Below are 21957 nucleotides of genomic sequence, written 5' to 3' on the forward strand. Positions count from 1 at the left end.
CCCCAAGTGTCAGTGTGTCATTGTTCTGGGGCCCCCAAGTGTCAGTGTATCATTGTTCTGGGATCTCAAGTGTCAGTGTGTCATTGTTGTGGACCCCCAAGTGTCAGTGTGTCATTGTTCTGGGACCCCAAGTGTCAGTGTGTTCTTGTTCTGGATCCCCAAGTGTCAGTGTGTTATTGTTCTGGGGCCCCCAAGTGTCAGTGTGCCATTGTTCTGGGATCTCAAGTGTCAGTGTGTCATTGTTATGGGGCCCCCAAATGTCAGTGTGTCATTGTTCTAGGACCCTCAAGTGTCAGTGTGTCATTGTTCTGGGACCCCCAAGTGTAAGTGTGTTCTTGTTCTGGATCCCCAAGCGTTAGTGTGTCATTGTTCTGGGGCCCCCAAGTGTCAGTGTGTCATTGTTCTGGGGCCCCCAAGTGTCAGTGTGCCATTGTTCTGGGATCTCAAGTGTCAGTGTGTCATTGTTCTGGGGCCCCCAAGTGTCAGTGTGCCATTGTTCTGGGATCTCAAGTGTCAGTGTGTCATTGTTCTGGGGCCCCCAAGTGTCAGTGTGTCATTGTTATGGGGCCCCCAAGTGTCAGTGTGTCATTGTTCTAGGACCCTCAAGTGTCAGTGTGTCATTGTTCTGGGACCCCCAAGTGTAAGTGTGTTCTTGTTCTGGATCCCCAAGCGTTAGTGTGTCATTGTTCTGGGGCCCCCAAGTGTCAGTGTGTCATTGTTCTGGGGCCCCCAAGTGTCAGTGTGTCATTGTTCTGGGGCCCCCAAGTGTCAGTGTGTCATTGTTCTTGGGCCCCAAATGTGTACAATAAAGGTAATCTTTCTGGTTCTTACCCCATATCCCCATGAATATTGCAAAGAACAGAGTGGCCACATTATCAAACAGGTGGGCGTACTGGGTGGAAAGAAAACATTGATTAGAGTTGATTAATGGCATTGGGTATAATGTGATTGGTGGAGGTGGGTGGAGCCACACATACCTGGGAAGGGTCACAGGTGGAGTTTAATCTCCAGAATTCACAGCGTTGGTCACACAGGGGACACATGATGATCTGACCACCAATGTTTTTATCACAAATTTCTTTACTGCAGACAAAACAATGAATAGTAGATGGCCATCAGTCAATCAGCACTTTAACACCCGAGTTTTCTTCACTTTCCTGTATTATTCTGTACAATAACTGACATTACAGCTCAGCAGCCCGTTACCATCTTCAGTACAATGAGTCTGATCTGGAACAAGCATGTTTCCAGTGAAGTCAGCACTCTGATCTGCATGCTTGCCCAGTGTTTGTGACTCAAACTGTCAAAGGAAGAGCATTAACTTTGTAAGGACCTTCACCAAAGCTGAAGTGTCCATAACTACGTTTTGTGTCTTTCAGCAAGGCTGTAATCAGCCTGAGCTCTGCTTACATTTTTCTGGACTCTGCTGGTTTTCCTAAAATAAATGTGTTGATTGCTTCTGCCTGTCACTGTTGGGGAAGCTCCAGTGAACAGTGAGAGAAAGAATGTGAAAAGAGGAACAAAGGTTATGGGACTTTGAGTGAGGTCAGTCATTGGTAAATATCAAAACATAGAATATCGAAATAATGAGTCATTTATTAGATATTTTATAAAGGGTACAATAATATAAGAATAGACATACGCAAATCAAGGACTAGACATGAAGTATATATATTCATATAAATATATTTTCATAATAATAAATAAATAAATTTGTCAATAAATTGTATATATATATAAACAACATGTGGTCAGTCTTTAAATGCAGAGGCGTAACTACAGGGGTTGCAGGTGTTGCAATTGCAACCGGGCCCCATGCTCCAGGGGGCCTGTGCAGCTTCCCTGTACACCTGGATAGGGAGGCGGCGGGGGGCAGCATGTAGAGAAATCACTGTCCTCCTTTTTCCTCCTGTAGCTGCAGGAGGAAAATGGAGGAGATTGGTTCCTCTGTATGCTGTCCCCGTCACTCCTCCTATCCAGTTCCCTTGTGTTCTGCAGTCTCTGGGCCCCTGTGTGCTCCCCTGGTCCCCCTCCCCCCACTGTGCTGCCCCCCCCCCACTATGCTCCCTCCCCTCTCCTGCCGGCTGCTGCAGGGGATGTGTCACAATAGAGAACCAGGAAGGGGTCGGTAAATATGTAATTTACCAGCTCCTTCCTTTTCTGAATGGACAGAGTCATAGTCAGTGACATTGTAATAAAATGATAAAAAATAATACAATTAAAATATCAAAAAATAAAAACTACTGACATCAGTGGGTGTGACCGGGCCCTGGCATTCTACCACCGTGGCGAGGCCCCAAGATGGCAGGAAAGGGGCCCACTGCAGAACTTGTGAAAGGGTCCCGCTGCAGGACCATAATAAAGGGCCCCAGGATCAGTGGGAAGAGCCCCAGGCTTGAAGGGAAGGGCTCCCGGCCAGGGGTCATGGTTTCTTGCACCGGGGCCCTGAAGGTTCTAGTTACGCCTCTGTTTAAATGGTCTATCTTCAAATCTTATAGGCTCTATGCGTTTCGTGGCTCTACGTCCACTCATCAGGAGCTAATTAAAACTTGAATCTGTGAATGTAGACTAACATTAAAATGCAAGAATTTCAGATATATGTAGGAAATATAACAAATTGCTCCAATTATTATCCAATGAAGCAATTTGTTATATTTCCTACATATATCTGAAATTCTTGCATTTTAATGTTAGTCTATATTCACAGATTCAAGTTTTAATTAGCTCCTGATGAGTGGACGTAGAGCCACGAAACGCGTAGAGCCTATAAGATATGAAGATAGACCATTTGAAGACTGACCACATGTTTATATATACACAATGTATTGATGAATGTATTTATTTATTGATTTATTATTATGAAAATATATTTATATGAATTTATATACTTCATGTCTAGTCCTTGATTTGCGTATGTCTATTCTTAAATTATTGTACCCTTTATGAAATATTTAATAAATGACTCATTATTTCGATATTCTATATTTTGATATTTACCAATGACTGACCTCACTCAAAGTCCCATAACCTTTGTTCCTCTTTTCACATGTATACTAGGGATGGAGGTTCAGTCATTATTCACACTCCAGATCATGTCCCTTTCTCAGTGTGAGAAAGAATATTTATTTATTTATTTCAGGTACTTATATAGCTCTGTCAATTTACGCAGCGCTTTACATATACATTGTACATTCACATCAGTCCCTGTCCTCAAGGAGCTTACAATCTAAGGTCCCTAACTCACATACATACACAGTAGGGCCAATTTTTATACAGGATTCAATTAACCTACCAGCATGTCTTTGGAGTGTGGGAGGAAACCGGAGTACCCGGAGGAAACCCACGCAGGCACAGGGAGAACATGCAAACTCCAAGAAAGCAAGTCATGCACCAATGACGTCACCACTCTATAAAACCTTACTGTGCCTATAAGAGAATACAGCATGTCCCTGCCATAAGAACTGCCCCTCCCAAGTCATCTATGGGTGGCTTGCTTTCTATCATGCTCCTGGGACCAGGATTGGGGACGGGCTCTTTTGTTGGCACCAAGTCTATCCACAGTGGAGAAAAGGCTCAATTCTCGGAGCGATGCCACTTGATTTGGATGGTAAATCATTGAGTTATTGAAATTTAGTTGACCCAACCAATCCCCGAGGCTCTTGGAGAGATGATGAATATTATGAGAACCTTTTCAGAAGATTCTTTACTGCCTAGGCTTCTGCCTGGAAAGAAGGACTTCCAACAGCAGTTATTTTCAATCAGGGATTTGTAGAACCCAAGGTTCCTCCAGAGGTATATAGGGGCTCCTTAAGCTGTGGATGATTGACCTCCCATCTGATGGTGCCTACTTAGTCCAGGTCCAAAACCACTTAGCAGAACCATCTGCAGAATAGAAAAATACATATTTAGAGAACTTTTCTGAAGGGTTCCTGTCCCCGAAGAGGCGCTCGATCGTTACCCGGGTGAGCGGGAGGGGACGTCCCCCCCCTCCCGCCGCCTTCCGTGACTTTGCTCGGGGCTCCCATCCCACCGGGAGCCTCGAGCACCCAGCCAACACGTCCGCCGGCTGGATGGAGTTCCGATCAATGCCGGAAATGGCTTAGATCGGGTCTCCGATGACGTAACACGGAGGCGGCGTCCATGACGTCACTTCCGGGTTACTGTGCTACAAAAAGCGGCAAATTTAAAAAACGGCTGTATGCAAAAACACAGTTTTCGGCGTTTTGCATACATGGAAGTGTAGTGGAGGGGTTTGGGGTCTTTTAGACCCTCGATCCCTCCATAAAGAGTACCTCTCACTGCATATTGGTGTCACAAGCGATGTTTACATTGCTTGTGACAGCAATAAAAGTGATCAGATTTTTTTTTTTTAAAAAAAACCTGTAATAAAGTTAAAAAAAATAATAAAATAAATAGGAAAAAATAAAAAATGTAGCCGCCCCCGTCACCTCGCGCACAAAAAAAAACGTATACGGAAGTCGAGCCGTGAATGAAATCGCTGTTCAAACCACACATGTGAGGTATCGCCAGAGCGTGGGCAATAATTTAAAAAAAGAGCTACACTCTAAACTGGTAACCGTTAAATAAATTTAAAGCGTTGCCTATTGAGATCTCTATTGAACGTAGTTTGTCGCCATCCCACGGGGGGGGCGCAATTTTAAACCATAACATGTTGGGTATCTATTTACTCGGCATGACATCATCTTTCACAATATACAAAAAATGGGCTAACTTTACTGTTTAGTATTTTTAAAATGCAGTGAAATGTGATTTTTCTAAATTTTTCCAAAAAAATGGCGTTTTAAAGACCGCTGCGCAAATACCGCGTGACAAAAAATATTGCAATGACCGACATTTTATTCTCCAGAGTCTTTGCTAAAAAAATTTATATAATGTTTGGGGGTTCTAAGTAGTTTTCTAGGAAAAAACACTGGTTTTAACTTGTGAACAAGAAGCTGTGCAGGGATGACGCTGCGGCCCCGGAAGTGACGGCGGGGCCGGTGCAGTTTATCGTGGGACCGAAGAAGACGGAAGAGGTCACAGAAGAGGATCGCGCTGGCTTCAAGCTGCCCACATCTGAGATGGCAGCGCTGGAGAAGAAATTTTATAAGTAAGTATTTCTTCTTGCAGGTAAGTGCAACCCGGGACAGATCAGAGGCTAGCCATTATGGAATGTACTAGCCCTGACTGTCCCGGGGGTATGTTCATTGAAATTTTTTTTTTGTGCCCGGAACTCCGCTTTAAGATATCTTTGACTGCAATCAAAGACCAGATGGATCATCATCCACTGCTACTTAACCACTCGATCCCTGGAAGGTTTTACCCCCTTATGACCAGGCTAATTTTTTGCTATTCAGCACTGCGCTACTTTAACTGGTAATTGCGCGGTCATGCAACACTGCACACAAATTACATTTATATATATTTTCTCACACAAATAGAGCTTTCAATTGCTGGTATTTGATCGCCACTGGGGTTTTGTATACCGTATTTTCCGGCGTATAAGACGACTGGGCGTATAAGACGACACCCTAATTTTCAAGGTAAAACATAGGTTTTGGGCTATACTCGCCGTATAAGACTACCCCCCTTCCGAAGCAAGGCAACACCATTGAAAAACATCAGATTTCTCATAGATCTCCAAGGTACCCCAAGTACTGTAATACATGTAATCTCTCATAATATCTCCAAGGTACCCTAAGTATTACCAGTAGATGTAATCTCAAGAAGCTGGCTGTACCGTTATACCGTAGCTTCCGCTACATACAGTATACCACGCTGAGCCAATAACAGTGAGCGATGTATTCTATTATTGAATGCAAAGCCTGCTCGGATTGGCAGAGTCAGAGAGGCGGGCTGATGTTACTCCGCCAATCCGAGAAGGCTTTGCAATCAATAATAGAATACATCGCTCTCCCTGATTGGCTCAGCGCGGTACACTGTATGTAGCCGAAGCTACGGTACATACGGTATTCCGGTACAGGATTACCACACAGCCAGCGTCTTGAGAGATTACATCAACCGGTAATACTTAGGTTACCTTGGAGATATTATACTCGGCGTATAAGACGACCCCCCATTTTTGGGGGATTTTTTTGAGGTTCAAAAGTAGTCTTATATGCCAGAAAATACAGTAAATATATTTAGAAAATAAGTTTATTTTTATGTCTCTTATTGTCCCTTTGGTGTTTTTATCAATCAGTAGTAGTGTAGATATCATGACCCGCTATTGTTTTCGGATGATGAATGATCTCACCTGCTGAGGCTTGTATCCATTGTTATCCAGCCGTACAGGAAGCAAAAAAACCCAACAACAGCAGCGAAGAACAGCATTTCCGTATAGAAGCCCAGCCAAGCAAAGTAGATGCCGATCTTCTCTCCGTAATATTTCCTGCAGAGAGATATGAACACTCAGCCATAGAAAGAAAGACTGCTAGAAGAGGAATTATATTAACATGGAATGAGTTCTGCTGAACTTCTACAAAGTTATCGGTGCTTCAGGGGCAAAAATTTACAATATCAATACCTAGGTGTGTTATAGTGTCTATATATACAGTATGTGTTATAGTGTCTATACATACAGTATGTGTGTTATACTGTCTATACATACAGTATGTGTGTTATACTGTCTATACATACAGTATGTGTGTTATACTGTCTATACATACAGTATGTGTGTTATACTGTCTATACATACAGTATGTGTGTTATAGTGTCTATACATACAGTATGTGTTATAGTGTCTATACATATGTGCATCATAGTACTGATATGTATGTATGCTATAGTGCCTGTATGTATGTGTTTGTTACAGTATCTATACATGTATGTTCTAGTGCCCATAAGTATGTGTGCTTTAGTACCTATACTGTATATACTGTATGTGTGGTATAGTACCTATACATATGTGTTTTAGTGCCCATAAGTATGTGTGTTATAGTGCCTATACGTACAGTTGTGTTCAAAATTATTCAACCCCCACTGAAATTGATTGTTTTGGCCAGTTTGACATTGATTTTGATCATTCAGTCATCCTGCTTACAATTAAATCAAAGAGGCACGTGTAGGTCAGACAAATAGAACATAACATTTATAATGAAATAACCACAAATGTCTTTTCTGTGCTCACATCATTATCAGTTTTATTCAACCCCCAAGTGACATTGAATCTTAGTACTTAGTACAACATCCTTTTACAGTTATAACAGCTTTTAAACGTGAAGCATAGCTTGACACAAGTGTCTTGCAGCGATCTACGGGTATCTTCGCCCATTCGTCATGGGCAAAAGCCTCCAGTTCAGTCACATTCTTAGGCTTGTGCACTGCAACTGCTTTCTTTAAGTCCCACCAGAGGTTCTCAATCGGATTTAAGTCTGGTGACTGTGATGGCCACTCCAAAATGTTCCAGCATTGTCATCCAATATCTCCTGGTACTGAAGAGAATTCATGGTACCTTGCAGACGCTGAAGCTTCCCTGTACCTGCAGAAGCAAAACAGCCCCAAAGCATGATTGACCCCCCGCCATGCTTCACAGTAGGCAGGGTGTTCTTTTCTTCCTAGGCCTTGTTCTTCCTCCTCCAAACATAGCGTTGATCCATGGGCCCAAACAGTTCTAATTTTGTTTCATCAGTCCACAGAACACTATCCCAAAACTTCTGTGGTTTGTCCACATGACTTTTGGCATACTGCAGTCGACTCTTCTTATTCTTTGGAGACAGCAAGGGGGTGCGCTTGGGAGTTCTGGCATGGAGGCCTTCATTACGCAGTGTGCGCCGTATTGTCTGAGCAGAAACTTCAGTATCCACATCTGACAAATCTTTTCTCAGTTCCTCAGCAGTCACACGGGGACTTTTCTCCACTCTACGCTTCAGGTAGCGCACAGCAGTCGAAGTCAGCATCTTCTTTCTGCCACGACCAGGTAGCGTTTCAACAGTGCCCTTTGCCTTGAATTTGCCAATGATGCTTCCTATGGTGTCTCTTGGTATGTTTAACATCTTTGGAATCTTCTTATAGCCATTGCCCTTCCTGTGAAGAGTAATCGCCTCTTCTCTTGTCTTCCTGGACCATTCTCTTGACTTCACCATGTTTGTAACCACACCAGTAAATGTCTAGAAGGAGCTGAGTATCACAGTCATTTTAAAGCTGCCTAATTGGTGCTTATTAGGCTTTATTGCTGCTCCCTGACATCCACAGGTGTTTTTAATACCTGATTGAAAACACTTCAATGAACCTCTGTTCTTCAGAGTGGTAGTCTTTAATTGGCTGAATAATTGTGTCAATGAAGAATTCACAAAATAAACATTTACTACTGTATTACAAAACCAATTGATGTCATTTTAGTTGCATATGGTTCTTTAAGAAGTCCTTGTAGGATTTCATTCTGAATACAATTACAAATGTACACTAAATTCCCTAAAACCCTTTACAGCATTGGGGGTTGAATAATTTTGAACACAACTGTATGTGTGTTATCTTTACTAATCTCTATATTTCAAGTTACTTATTCAAACTAAAGTAGATTATTTTTCATACACCTAGACACTCACCTGATGAGGTCGAGCGGCTGCTCCTTGTAGAACTTGCCAAACCTGGCCCAATGTTGGTATAACGTATACCTCTCACTGATACAATTTGCGTCCTCAGACTTCTTCCAGTACTGGCACTGCCGGAACAAACTCCTCACAATCAGCCACAATGGAGACCACCAAACAATTATACTGATTGGATCATAACGTAAAGTGCTACATTTTCAGGAGGGTTTGCAATGGTCAACAGGCACTATGTGATCAAAGTATGTGGACCCCCCTCCTCCAAAAAGATGAGGTTTCGGTGTTTCCATTGAAGGGTACTGCCAATACTACATTATATACTGTAAAGACATTGTAGACCATTCTGTTCTTCCAACATTGTGGTAACAGTTTGGTGAAGACCCTTCTTTTCCACCATGAATGTGCCCCTGTGTACAAAGTCAGCACCATAAAGACATGGATTGACCAGTTTGGTGTGGAGGAACTCGAGTGCGTTTCAGAGTCCTGACTTCAACCCAACTGATCACCTTTGAGATATAATGGAATGAGTCAGATATTCTCATCCAACATCTCCATAAAAGACATGGTTTGACCAGTTTGTTGTGGAGGGATTTGAGTGTCCTGCGCGGAGCCCTGACCTCAACATTACGGAAAACCTTTGGGATGAACTGGAACAAACCAGGTCTTCTTAACCAACATCTTCATAAAGACATGATTTGAGGAGTTTGGTATGGAGGAACTTGAGTGTCCTTCAGAGCCCTGACCTCAATTCTACTGATGTCACTCAGTCAGGACCCAGGTCTAAATCTGCCACCTCTGCTGTGTCTGGCAATGTCTACTCTTGCTGGGCCACCTGAGCTGCTAGACAGCTCCCTGCCTGATCTCTTAAGAGAACCTTGCCTTGTGTCTTGTTTCTCTTGAACCTTTTGCTCCTCCCATTAACTCATTATTTAAGTCATGCCTTTGCACTTCCTGTTTGCCAGATTATTGTGCTCTCTCCAGCCAATATCTCACTCTGGTCACTCCTGCTGCCATCCGTATATTTTCTACCATTTGTTACCGACCTTTGGCTTGTTCTTCAACTAGTCTTTGCTTGATCCCAGCCTGCAACTACTTGTTACAGACCTTTGGCTTGCTTACTGACTACGTTTCTGTGGGATCCCTACCTGATAAATCTGCTTCTGAACCCCAGCTTACGCACCTCCTGGTGAAGTGTTTCTGAGAACCGCCACCTGGTACTAACACACAGCAAAACCCATCTCCAACATCAGAAGCTCTAGTTAAAACCGGTCAGCGCTTAGACTCTGGAACTCGGGTGAACCCACATCATCCACCGGGGAGACCTGCCATGTAATCTTCCTGTTGGCCTCTCTACTGCTATAGCTACTGGTCTCCAAGCCTGACCCCAGGCTGTGATAACAGAACATCTTTCAGATAACTTGGCACACCGATTGTGAGCCAGGTCTTCTCATCCAACATAAGTACCGAACTTCCTAAATGGGCACACATTCCCCCAGGCACCCTTCAAAATCTTATGGAAAGTCTACCCGGAAAACTGGAGGCTGGTATAGGGGATGCCAGGAACAGGGGTGGGGTTGGAATCCATGTTAGGGGCCATGGTTCTGGAATGGTAGGTCCAACAAGCTGATATAGATGTGATGGTCTGGTGTGTTTGTCAGATAAAAAGGAAATTTGGATTAGGTGATCTGTGTGGACATAACTACTGGGTCCTGACACTCCATAGGACCATAGAAGTGGCTTGAGTGAGCTACAAAAATCTTCAGCATTACAGGACAAGTCCAGTTGAATGGGACTAACTACTACTAGATATAGTAAATGGATAAATGAGAACCTCCCATTCTGTTCTTGTACCATCATCATCTGCCTTGGCATGTTCCATGGCGATTGGATGAAGTCTTTGCCACCAATGCAGATTTAAATGTTGGGGCATGTTCCCAATACTCATCAATACAGAAGAAGTGGTATGGATGGGCTATGAAACATCTTCAACATTACAGGACAAGTCCAGTTGAATGTAACTAACTACTACGAGATATTCTATGAGCTGCATAAATAGGAGCCTTCACAGGCAAGAAGAACCAGGGTTTGTCACGCTCCTACAGGTTGATAAAATTGTTAAGAACAAACCAATGACAGCCGAGTACTAAAAAAATGATGAGGCACTATTCCTCCCACTGACACCAATGATGGGGCACTATTCCTCCCACTGACACCAATGATGGGACACTATTCCTCTCACTGACACCAATGATGTGGCACTATTCCTCCCACTGACACCAATGATGGGGCACTATTCCTCCCACTGATACCAATGATGAGGCACTATTCCTCCCACTGATACCAATGATGGGGCACTATTCCTCCCACTGACACCAATGATGAGGCACTATTCCTCCCACTGACACCAATGATGAGGCACTATTGCTCCCACTGACACCAATGATGGGACACTATTCCTCCCACTGATACCAATGATGGGACACTATTCCTCCCACTGACACCAATGATGGGACACTATTCCTCCCACTGACACCAATAATAGGGCACTATTCCTCCCACTGACACCAATGATGGGACACTATTCTTCCCACTGACACCAACAATAGGGCACTATTCCTCCCACTGATACCAATGATGGGGCACTATTCTTCCCACTGACACCAATGATGGGGCACTATTCCTCCCACTGACACCAATGATGGGGCACTATTCCTCCCACTGACACCAATGATGGGGCACTATTCCTCCCACTGATACCAATGATGGGGCACTATTCCTCTCACTGACACCAATGATGGCGCACTATTCCTCCCACTGAAACCAATGATGGGGCACTATTCCTCCCACTGACACCAATGATGGGGCACTATTCCTCCCACTGATACCAATGATGGGGCACTATTCCTCCCACTGATACCAATGATGGGGCACTATTTCTCCCACTTACACCAAATATGGGACAATATTCCTCTCCCTGACACTAATGATGGGGCACTATTCCCCCCACCTGACACCAATGATGGCATTTTTTTACTCCCACTGACCACCAGGCCTATGACATTGTTTACTCCCACCAATGCCAGGGCATTATCTACTCCCACTGACACCAATGATGGGACATTATTCCTCCCACTGACACCAAAGATGGGGCACTATTCCTCCCACTGATACCAATGATGGGGCACTATTCCTCCCACTGACACCAATCATGGGACACTATTCCTCCCACTGACACCAATGATGGGGCACTATTCCTCCCACTGACACCAATGATGGGGCACTATTCCTCCCACTGACACCAATGATGGGGCACTATTCCTCTCACTGACACCAATGATGGGGCACTATTCCTCTCACTGACACCAATGATGGGGCACTATTCCTCTCACTGACACCAATGATGGGGCACTATTCCCCCCACTGACACCAATGATGGCATTTTTTTAGTCCCACTGACCACCAGGCCTATGACATTGTTTACTCCCACCAATGCCAGGGCATTATCTTCTCCCACTGGAAACAATCCAGCCCCCTAAAGTCTGAAGGACAGTAAACTGGCCCTTTCTTTAGAAAGTTTGGAGACCTCTGTTCTAGTACAAGGTCATTTTAGCAGTGAAATCGGAATTTGGGACATTGAGAAATATCACTCCAGATAGAACAGACATTATTATCACAGTGATACATACGTCATGGAGCGGGTAGGCGGAATTGTAAGTGCCGTTATTTAATAGTTTCTTAACCCCGAATCTCCTCTTTTCGTCTTCCAATCCATAGTGGCAGCGAGAGAGAATGTAATACACCTGGAAATGGAAGATGTCATCAGTTACAAAGAATAATCTGAATAACAGGAATCATCTCATTGTTCCAGAAGATCTCAATGTCACTACACAGCCATTACAGCTGAGCTCCGGGCTTCTTTTTAGTTTGAAATGACTTACTCTGATTTCACTGCAGACAGTGAGCTTTTCAAAATGTGCATTAGAAGCTGCGGCAGGTCCAGTGCTGTATTTTGGCCTAGGCCGACAAGGCCCAGGCCTAGGGCGGCACTTTGCAGGGGGGCAGCAAAAAAGCCACCCCCCCTCCCTCTGAGACTCTTTTGGCCACTGGTTGCTAGAGCCTCCTCTCCCACCTCTCTCTCTCTCTCTCGTCCCCTCCTCTCTCTCTCACCCCCCCTCTCTCTTTCTCTCACCCCCCCCTCTCTCAACCCCTCCTCTCTCATCCCCCTCTCTCTCTCTCACCCCCTCTCTTTCTCTCTCTCTCATCCCATCCTCTCTCACCCCATCTCTTTTTCTCTCTCTCACCCCTCTCTTTCTATTTCTCTCTCTCTCTCATCCCCCCTCTATCTCACCTTCCTCTCTCTCTCTCTCTTTCACTCCCTCTTTCTCTCATCCCCCCTCTCTCACCCCCCTCTCTCTCTCCCTTTCTGCCCCCTCTCTCTCTCTCATCCCCCCTCTCTCTCATTCCCCCTCTCTCTCACCCCCATCTCTCTAATCCCCCCTCCCCCTCTCTCATCCCCCCTCTCTCTCTCCCTCCCCCTTTCTCATCCCCCTCTCTCTCTCCCTCCCCCTCTCTCATCCCCCCTCTCTCTCTCCCTCCCCCTCTCTCATCCCCCCTCTCCCTCCCCCACCCCCTCACCCCCCCTCCCTCACCCCCCCTTTATCTCTCCCTCCCTCACCCACCCCCCTCTCTCTCCCACCCCCTCTCACCTCCCCCTCTCGTGAGATCTCAGGGGTTCATGCTGGGACTTGGAGTCCTTCAATTTTGAAGGGAGTCACATCCATTAAAAAGGAAGGAGTGGGGCAAATTTACATAGGAGAAGGAGGGGGGGCTCCAAATATTAGTCTTGCCTAGGGTAGCACAAAACCAAAAGACACCACTGGGCAGGTCAGATAGAGCCCCGCCTTATTTCCTGGCAGGAGAACATTCAGCATCATCATAGCCCTGTCCTCCTCAGACTGACTTTCCCTGGCCCAGCCCTTCCATCACAGCTGAGAAGGGACACATGCCTCAAACTCCGTGCCATTGACTGACTGTCACTGGCCCACCCCATTCATTCATTGGATTTCAGTTCTTTCAATCTTTAATGCTCAGCATCCCTGGAGGGCCTGGGGCCCAAGGCCTGCCTGAACGTCCACTCCTTCGGGCTGACACCCATCAAGGCATTTCTTCTCAACTCCTTCTAAGATTTCATTTAGAAATGCCATTAGAGTAGGAATCAAGGAAGCGCAAATTAATTGTGGAGGTCCACAATTAATTTGAAGATCCTCAACTTTTAGAAATGCAATTAATTCCATTTGGAAAAAATTTTGGTGTGGTGGTGGAAAATTGCACATTCCTAGTTTGCCAGGACCTGCAGCGTGCCTTACCAAGCATCATTTTTAAACAGATAAGAACCAAAGTCCACCTGTAGCCAAAGAATGAGCCCTCCAGCCCCACCCACTCACAATTCTGTTGCGGGTGGACGCGGTGAAGAAGGTGTTTTGGTCTTTGATGAGGAAGAGCTCCTGTTTCTGCTTGCTAAAGGATGCGGTGAAGTAGTCCGGCTCTGGGTTCATGACGTCCTCCGGCAGACGAAACATCTTAGCCATTATTTTGAGCGGATGGTACGTTTGGGCCATGTCATTCTCCTTGATAGGAACTTTAATATTCAGAACTTCTGCATAGGTGGTGAGGACCTCCCAGGGGGCATGGATCTTCACAAAATAGATTTTACCATTTTCAGATTCCTGCGGGGAAAAAAAATGTCACATAGGGTCTGGACACCAGGATCAATGTCTGACTGTGGGGGACATTAGAGTGTAAGCTTCACTGGTACAGAGACTGATGTGACTGGCTCAGTGATCTCTGTACAGCACTGCGGTATATGTCAGAGCTTAGTATAAGAATAATAGTGTGTGATTGTGGGGGGACATTAGAGTGTTAGCTCCTCTGGTATAGAGACTGATGTGACTGGCTTAGTGATCTCTGTACAGCACTGCACTATATGTCAGAGCTATATAAATGTATAATAATAATAGTGTGTGACTGTGGGGGGACATTAGAGTGTAAGCTCCTCTGGTACAAAAACTGATGTGACTGTCTCAGTGTTCTCTGTACAGCAGTGCCGTATATTTCAGAGCTATATAAATGTATAACAATAGTAGTGTGTGACTGTGGGGGACATTAGAGTGTAAGCTCCTCTGGTACAGAGACTGATGTGACTGTGGGGGAGGGGACATTAGAGTGTAAGCTCCTCTGGTACAGAGACTGATGTGACTGTGGGGGAGGGGACATTAGAGTGTAAGCTCCTCTGGTACAGAGACTGATGTGACTGTGGGGGAGGGGACATTAGAGTGTAAGCTCCTCTGGTACAGAGACTGATGTGACTGTGGGGGAGGGGACATTAGAGTGTAAGCTCCTCTGGTACAGAGACTGATGTGACTGTGGGGGGAAGGGACATTAGAGTGTAAGCTCCTCTGGTACAGAGACTTATGTGACTGTGGGGGGAGGGGACATTAGAGTGTAAGCTCCTCTGGTACAGAGACTGATGTGACTGTGGGGGGAGGGGACATTAGAGTGTAAGCTCCTCTGGTACAGAGACTGATGTGACTGTGGGGGAGGGGACATTAGAGTGTAAGCTCCTCTGGTACAGAGACTGATGTGACTGTGGGGGGAGGGGACATTAGAGTGTAAGCTCCTCTGGTACAGAGACTGATGTGACTGTGGGGGAGGGGACATTAGAGTGTAAGCTCCTCTGGTAGAGAGACTGATGTGACTGTGGGGGAGGGGACATTAGAGTGTAAGCTCCTCTGGTAGAGAGACTGATGTGACTGTGGGGGAGGGGACATTAGAGTGTAAGCTCCTCTGGTACAGAGACTGATGTGACTGTGGGGGAGGGGACATTAGAGTGTAAGCTCCTCTGGTACAGAGACTGATGTGACTGTGGGGGGAGGGGACATTAGAGTGTAAGCTCCTCTGGTACAGAGACTGATGTGACTGTGGGGGAGGGGACATTAGAGTGTAAGCTCCTCTGGTACAGAGACTGATGTGACTGTGGGGGAGGGGACATTAGAGTGTAAGCTCCTCTGGTACAGAGACTGATGTGACTGTGGGGGGAGGGGACATTAGAGTGTAAGCTCCTCTGGTACAGAGACTGATGTGACTGTGGGGGAGGGGACATTAGAGTCTAAGCTCCTCTGGTACAGAGACTGATGTGACTGTGGGGGAGGGGACATTAGAGTGTAAGCTCCTCTGGTAGAGAGACTGATGTGACTGTGGGGGAGGGGACATTAGAGTGTAAACTCTTCTAGTAGAGAGACTGATGTAACTGTGGGGGAGGGGACATTAGAGTGTAAGCTCCTCTGGTACGGAGACTGATGTGACTGTGGGGGAGGGGACATTAGAGTCTAAGCTCCTCTGGTACAGAGACTGATGTGACTGTGGGGGGAGGGGCATTAGAATGTAAGCTCCTCTGGTGCAGAGACTGATGTGACTGTGGGGGAGGGGACATTAGAGTGTAAGCTCCTCTGGTACAGAGACTGATGTGATTGGCTCAGTGATCTCTGTACAGCATTGCGGCATATGTCAGAGCTATATAAATGTATAATCATATAAGTGTGTGACTGCGGGGGGACATTAGAGTGTAAGCTCCTCTGGTGCAGAGACTGATGTGATTCACCCACAGAACACTATAGATCAGGTTTGATCCTCTTATCTTTTATCTGATCTCGGAACATTCTGGATGAAGTCACCTTTTTATCTTCGATCTCCAGCTCCAGGCCGGCCTTCCTCAAATTAAATTCAAATTCTTTCCGTCTCTCCTGAGAGATGAAAACCAAAAATAAGATTTTAATGATTTAAAAAAAAAAAAAAACTTCACAAACCAATCAATGTAAACAAGGCATCAAGAATAAAACTCATTACAATGTATCTAAAGCCAAAACCTGTATTATTTTGTTCTTTGGATGGAGGGGTTGGATCCCCTATTGGGTTCCTATTGCTGTCTGTGTCCTATCTCTCTCTAGGTGTCCTGGTGTTCATAATATATGCAGTATCTCACAAAAGTAAGTACACCCCTCATATTTTTGTAAATATTTTATTCTATCTTTTCATGTGACAACACTGAAGAAATGACACTTTGCTACAATGTAAAGTAGTGAGTGTACAGCTTGTATAACAGTGTAAATTTGCTGTCCCCTCAAAATAACTCAACACAGCCATTAATGTCTAAGCCGCTGGCAACAAAAGTGAGTACACCCCTAAGTGAAAATGTCCAAATTGGGCCAAATTAGCCATTTTTCCTCCACCGGTGTCATGTGACTCGTTAGTGTTAGAAGGTCTCAGGTGTGAATGGGGAGCAGGTGTGTTAAATTTGGTGTTATCGCTCTCACTCTCTCATACTGGTCACTGGAAGTTCAACATGGCACCTCATGGCAAAGAACTCTCTGAGGATCTGAAAAAAAGAATTGTTGCTCTACATAAAGATGGCCTAGGCTATAACAAGATTGCCAAGACCCTGAAACTGAGCTGCAGCACGGTGGCCAAGACCATACAGAGGTTTAACAGGAAAGGTTCCACTCAGAACAGGCCTTGCCATGGTCAACAAAAGAAGTTGAGTGCACGTGCTCAGCGTCATATCCAGAGGTTGTCTTTGGGAAATAGACGTAGGAGTGCTGCCAGCATTGCTGCAGAGGTTGAAGGAGTGGGGGGTCAGCCTGTCAGTGCTCAGACCATATGCCGCACACTGCATCAAATTGGTCTGCATGGCTGTCGTCCCAGAAGGAAGCCTCTTCTAAAGATGATGCACAAGAAAGCCTGCAAACAGTTTGCTGAAGACAAGCAGACTAAGGACATGGATTACTGGAACCATCTCCTGTGGTCTGATGAGACCAAGATAAACGTATTGGGTTAAGATGGTGTCAAGCGTGTGTGGGGGCAACCAGGTGAGGAGTACAAAGACAAGTGTGTCTTGCCTACAGTCAAGCATGGTGGTGGGAGTGTCATGGTCTGGGGCTGCATGAGTGCTGCCGGCACTGGGGAGTTACAGTTCATTGAGGGAACCATGAATGCCAACATGTACTGTGACATACCGAAGCAGAGCATGATCCCCTCCCTTCAGAGACTGGGCTGCAGGGCAGTATTCCAACATAACGACCCCAAACACCTCCAAGATGACCACTGCCTTGCTAAAGAAGCTGAGGGTAAAGGTGATGGGCTGGCCAAGCATGTCTCCAGACCTAAACCCTATTGACCATCTGTGGGGCATCCTCAAATGGAAGGTGGAGGAGCTCAAGGTCTCTAACATCCACCAGCTCTGTGATGTCATCATGGAGGAGTGGAAGAGGACTCCAGTGGTAGCCTGTGAAGCTCTGGGAAACTCCATGCCCAAGAAAGGTAAGGCAGTGCTGGAAAATAATGGTGGCCACACAAAATATTGACACTTTGGACGCAATTTGGACATTTTGACTTGCTGAACTTCCAGTGACCAGTGTGAGAGAGTGAGAGCGATAACACCAAATTTAACACACCTGCCCCCCATTCACACCTGAGACCTTTATACACTAACGAGTCACATGACACCGGGGAGGGAAAATGGCTAATTGGGCTCAATTTGGACATTGTCACTTAGGGGTGTACTCATTTTTGTTGCCAGCGGTTTAGACATTAATGGCTGTGTGTTGAGTTATTTTGAGGGAACAGCAAATTTACACTGTTATACAAGCTGTACACTCACTACTTTACATTGTAGCAAAGTGTCATTTCTTCAGTGTTGTCACATGAAAAGATAGAATAAAATATTTACAAAAATGTGAGGGGTATATTTACTTTTGTGAGATACTGTGTATATATTTTATAGCAAGATGTGAAATGTAACGGTCTCAATAAAAACAACTGTCATGTGAACATCATGATAACACAAGATGTGCACAGACTATAAATCCATACTATAGCTCTTTTCAAATGATATTCCAATAGCGGAATGCCAGCACTGACCACCAGGTGGCACCAGTGAAATACATTTATTTTCTGGGCCGATATAAGACTAAACCTTCCTATAAGATGATATTGATCAAGTACACCATCTTAAGTGCTATTGGGTAATGATCATGCTTATGAAAACCCTTGACCGGACACATATTCATCTACATGCCCTTCCACATCTATAACCTTAGACTTGCTGTGGTGCATCCATGCGGGTGCATTAATAGACTTTGTCTTGAAGCAGAACTCCAACCAAAAGTAACAAGATAAAAAAGAATAGCCAAATAAAAGGACAAAACAACAAAACCAAAATGTGCTTTAACATTCATCTTCAATCCAGAGATTTCCCCCACAGTACTTTGTTCCTGACTCTAGATGACCTAAGTCTGATAGCCAGATTTGTTCAACCCAATATCTCTGAGCACAGGCTGTCCCGGACCAGCCCCCAACCTGTGACTGGACAGTGAAAGGAGAAGCAGCACAGTGATGAGCTCATCTCTCTATCACACTGCTCTCCTCTCCTATCAGCATGCTTCTTGCCTGTACATGAACAGATTGCCTCCTTGTGCGGCTTCTTCCTCTCACACCCCCAGCCCTGCTGTACAGGGACTTCAAGAGGCGCATATAGGTCACATTCAGGTACTTACACTGCTTTTATTAAAAAGTAAATTTAATGATGTTTTAATGATTACAGAGCTGCATTCATTTGTACCTGCATGGAGTTCAGCTTTGGGGCAGCCAATTCAGTTTTCCTGGGCTGTCAACGCACATAAGGTTGTGCCTGCACCATTTTTCTAAGGTAGCGCACAATACACAAAGGGGGAAATTTATAAAGAAAACTAGCAACAAAATTGGATGCAACTCTGGCTGCCTCTTCGTTAGCAAAGTTTATGCAACTTGCACCTGTACTGGGGGGAGCCCTTAAAATAGCTTTCATGTATCAGGGAACCCTTTATAAAGGTGACCATAGAATACTCATCAATTTATAATCCTGGATTCTGGAACACTTTTAACCCTGCCCACTTTCCAGGTGTGCTTGCCCAAATCATGGCTAGTTTACAGGCTGGTTCTGCCCAGATCCCGCCTCTAAATATGCAAGGACCGCCCATCATGCCCACTTTATGGGGTTGTACCCATACATGCCCCGCCTGTTGATATAATATTGACCATGGCATACTTATCAAAATTATAATTCTGGATCGTGGGACACTTTTCCAGGTGGGCTTTCCTCAATCATGGCTAGTTTACAGGCTGGTTCTGCCCAGATCCCGCCTCTAAATATGCAAGGACCGCCCCACAACCCACAACATGCCCAATTTATGGGGCTGTTCTCACACATGCCCCATCTGTAGATTTATTTTTGACCATGACATACTTAACATTATAATCTTGGATCGTGAGACACTTTTAACCCTGCCCACTTTCCAGGTGGGCTTGCCCATATCATGACTAGCTTACAGACTAGATCTGCACAGATCCCGCCTCTAAATATGCAAGGACCGCCCAACATGTCCAATTTATGGGGTTGTTCTCACACATGCCCCGTCTGTAGAAACATTTTTGACCATGACATATCAACATTATAATCCTGGATCATGAGACACTTTTAACCTTGCCCACTTTCCAGGTGGGCTTGCCCAAATCAGACTAGTTCTGCACAGATCCCGCCTCTAAATATGCAAGGACCGCCCAACATGCCCAATTTATGGGGTTGTTCTCACACATGCCCCGCCTGCCGATACATTTTTGACCATGACATACTTAACATTATAATCCTGGATCATGGGACACTTTTAACCCTGCCCACTTTCCAGGTGGGCTTGCTCAAATCATGGCTAGCTTACAGACTAGATCTGCACAGATCCCGCCTCTAAATATGCAAGGACCGCTCAACATGCCCAATTTATGGGGTTGTTCTCATAAATGCCCCGCCTGCAGATTAATTTTTGACCATGACATATCAACATTATAATCATGGGACACTTTTAACCCTGCCCACTTTCCAGCTGAGCTTGCCCAAATCATGGCTAGTTTACAGACTAGATCTGCACAGATCCCGCCTCTAAATATGCAAGGACTGCCCAAAATGTCTAATTTATGGGGTTGTTCTCACACATGCCCCGTCTGTAGATACATTTTTGACCATGGCATACTGATCAACATTATAATCCTGGATCGTGAGACACTTTTAACTATGCCTACTTTCCTGGTGGGTTTGCCCAAATCATGGCTAGCTTACAGACTAGATCTGCACAGATCCCGCCTCTAAATATGCAAGGACCCGCCCAACAATTTTAACCCTGCCCACTTTCCAGGTGGGCTTGCACATATCATGGCTAGTTTACAGGCTGGTTCTGCACAGATCCCGCCTCCAAATATGCAAGGACCGCCCAACATGTCCAATTTTTGGGGTTGTTCTCACACATGCCCCGCCTGTAGATACATTTTTGACCATGACATATCAACATTATAATCCTGGATTGTGGGACACCTTTAACCCTGCCCACTTTCCAGGTGGGCTTGCCCATATCATGGCTAGATTACATACTAGATCTGCACAGATCCCGCCTCTAAATATGCAAGGACCGCCCAACATGCCCAATTTATGGGGTTGTTCTCACAAATGCCCTCCCGTAGATGCATTTTTTACCATGGCATACTTAACATTATAATCCTGGATCATGGGACACTTTTAACCCTGCCCACTTTCCAGGTGGGCTTGCCCATATCATGGCTAGTTTACAGACTAAATCTGCACAGATCCCGCCTCTAAATATGCAAGGACCGCCCATCATGCCCATTTTATGGGGTAGTTCCCAAGCATGCCCCACCTGTAAATATACGGAGACTGTCCATTTGTGACCCCCCAGTGCGTTTTGTGCTGCATGTGCAGTAACTCCAATAAGGGGGATGCTACGATCCCGGGACACGGCCCTGGACACAGCAATGATGGGACAGAAGGCCAAGATACAGGACTGTCACAGTGAACCCAGGGATATTATCTGGGGGGCTGGGGGAGATCATGTCCCCCTTAGAGATGGCTAAAAAGTTGGTGCCAGGAATTACTTTTGTAAGGGGCAGAACCTGCTAACTGCTCCTAATAAACTCTGGAGGGACCCTTTCTGATCCTTTTATCTACAAATCCTTAGCAAGTCACATGACCGGCTGTTCTGTTATTCGAGCGGTCAGATCATACCGGCTGATAGCGTGTGTATGAACCGATCTGCAGAAGGCGAGGTGGCCAGATAAGAGTCTCCCTGATAAGAATGGCTGATGGTTGAGGAACACAGATACAAAGTACAGGAAGATCCTAACATGAGAGCCGTCCCCACTTACCTCTGTAAGGGCCGTTCACACCGCGGTGATCCTGTTCTGCACTCGCAAAACGCATATGCCTGACACAAGGAATTATGGGCCCTTACAGCCCTCCTGCCAGGGCCCCCCGAGT

At 45.4% G+C, this 21957-nt stretch overlaps 1 protein-coding gene across 1 annotated transcript in view; it reads right to left on the minus strand.

Annotated features, from left to right (window-relative positions):
* Window positions 1-21957, minus strand: part of ANO5 (anoctamin 5) — a gene marked incomplete at both ends in the record, with an annotated part of 184803 nt that overhangs the window by 67343 nt on the left and 95503 nt on the right. Inside the window, 7 exons of the mRNA XM_082270529.1 lie at window positions 832-892; window positions 978-1083; window positions 6257-6391; window positions 8547-8662; window positions 12236-12349; window positions 13994-14275; window positions 16280-16348. Coding sequence (XP_082126655.1) covers window positions 832-892; window positions 978-1083; window positions 6257-6391; window positions 8547-8662; window positions 12236-12349; window positions 13994-14275; window positions 16280-16348 — 883 coding nt within the window. The remainder of the gene's footprint in view (window positions 1-831; window positions 893-977; window positions 1084-6256; window positions 6392-8546; window positions 8663-12235; window positions 12350-13993; window positions 14276-16279; window positions 16349-21957) is intronic.

Source organism: Pelophylax lessonae, assembly GCF_965119305.1.
Source record: "Pelophylax lessonae genome assembly, chromosome: 10".
Taxonomy (NCBI): Eukaryota; Metazoa; Chordata; class Amphibia; order Anura; family Ranidae; genus Pelophylax; species Pelophylax lessonae.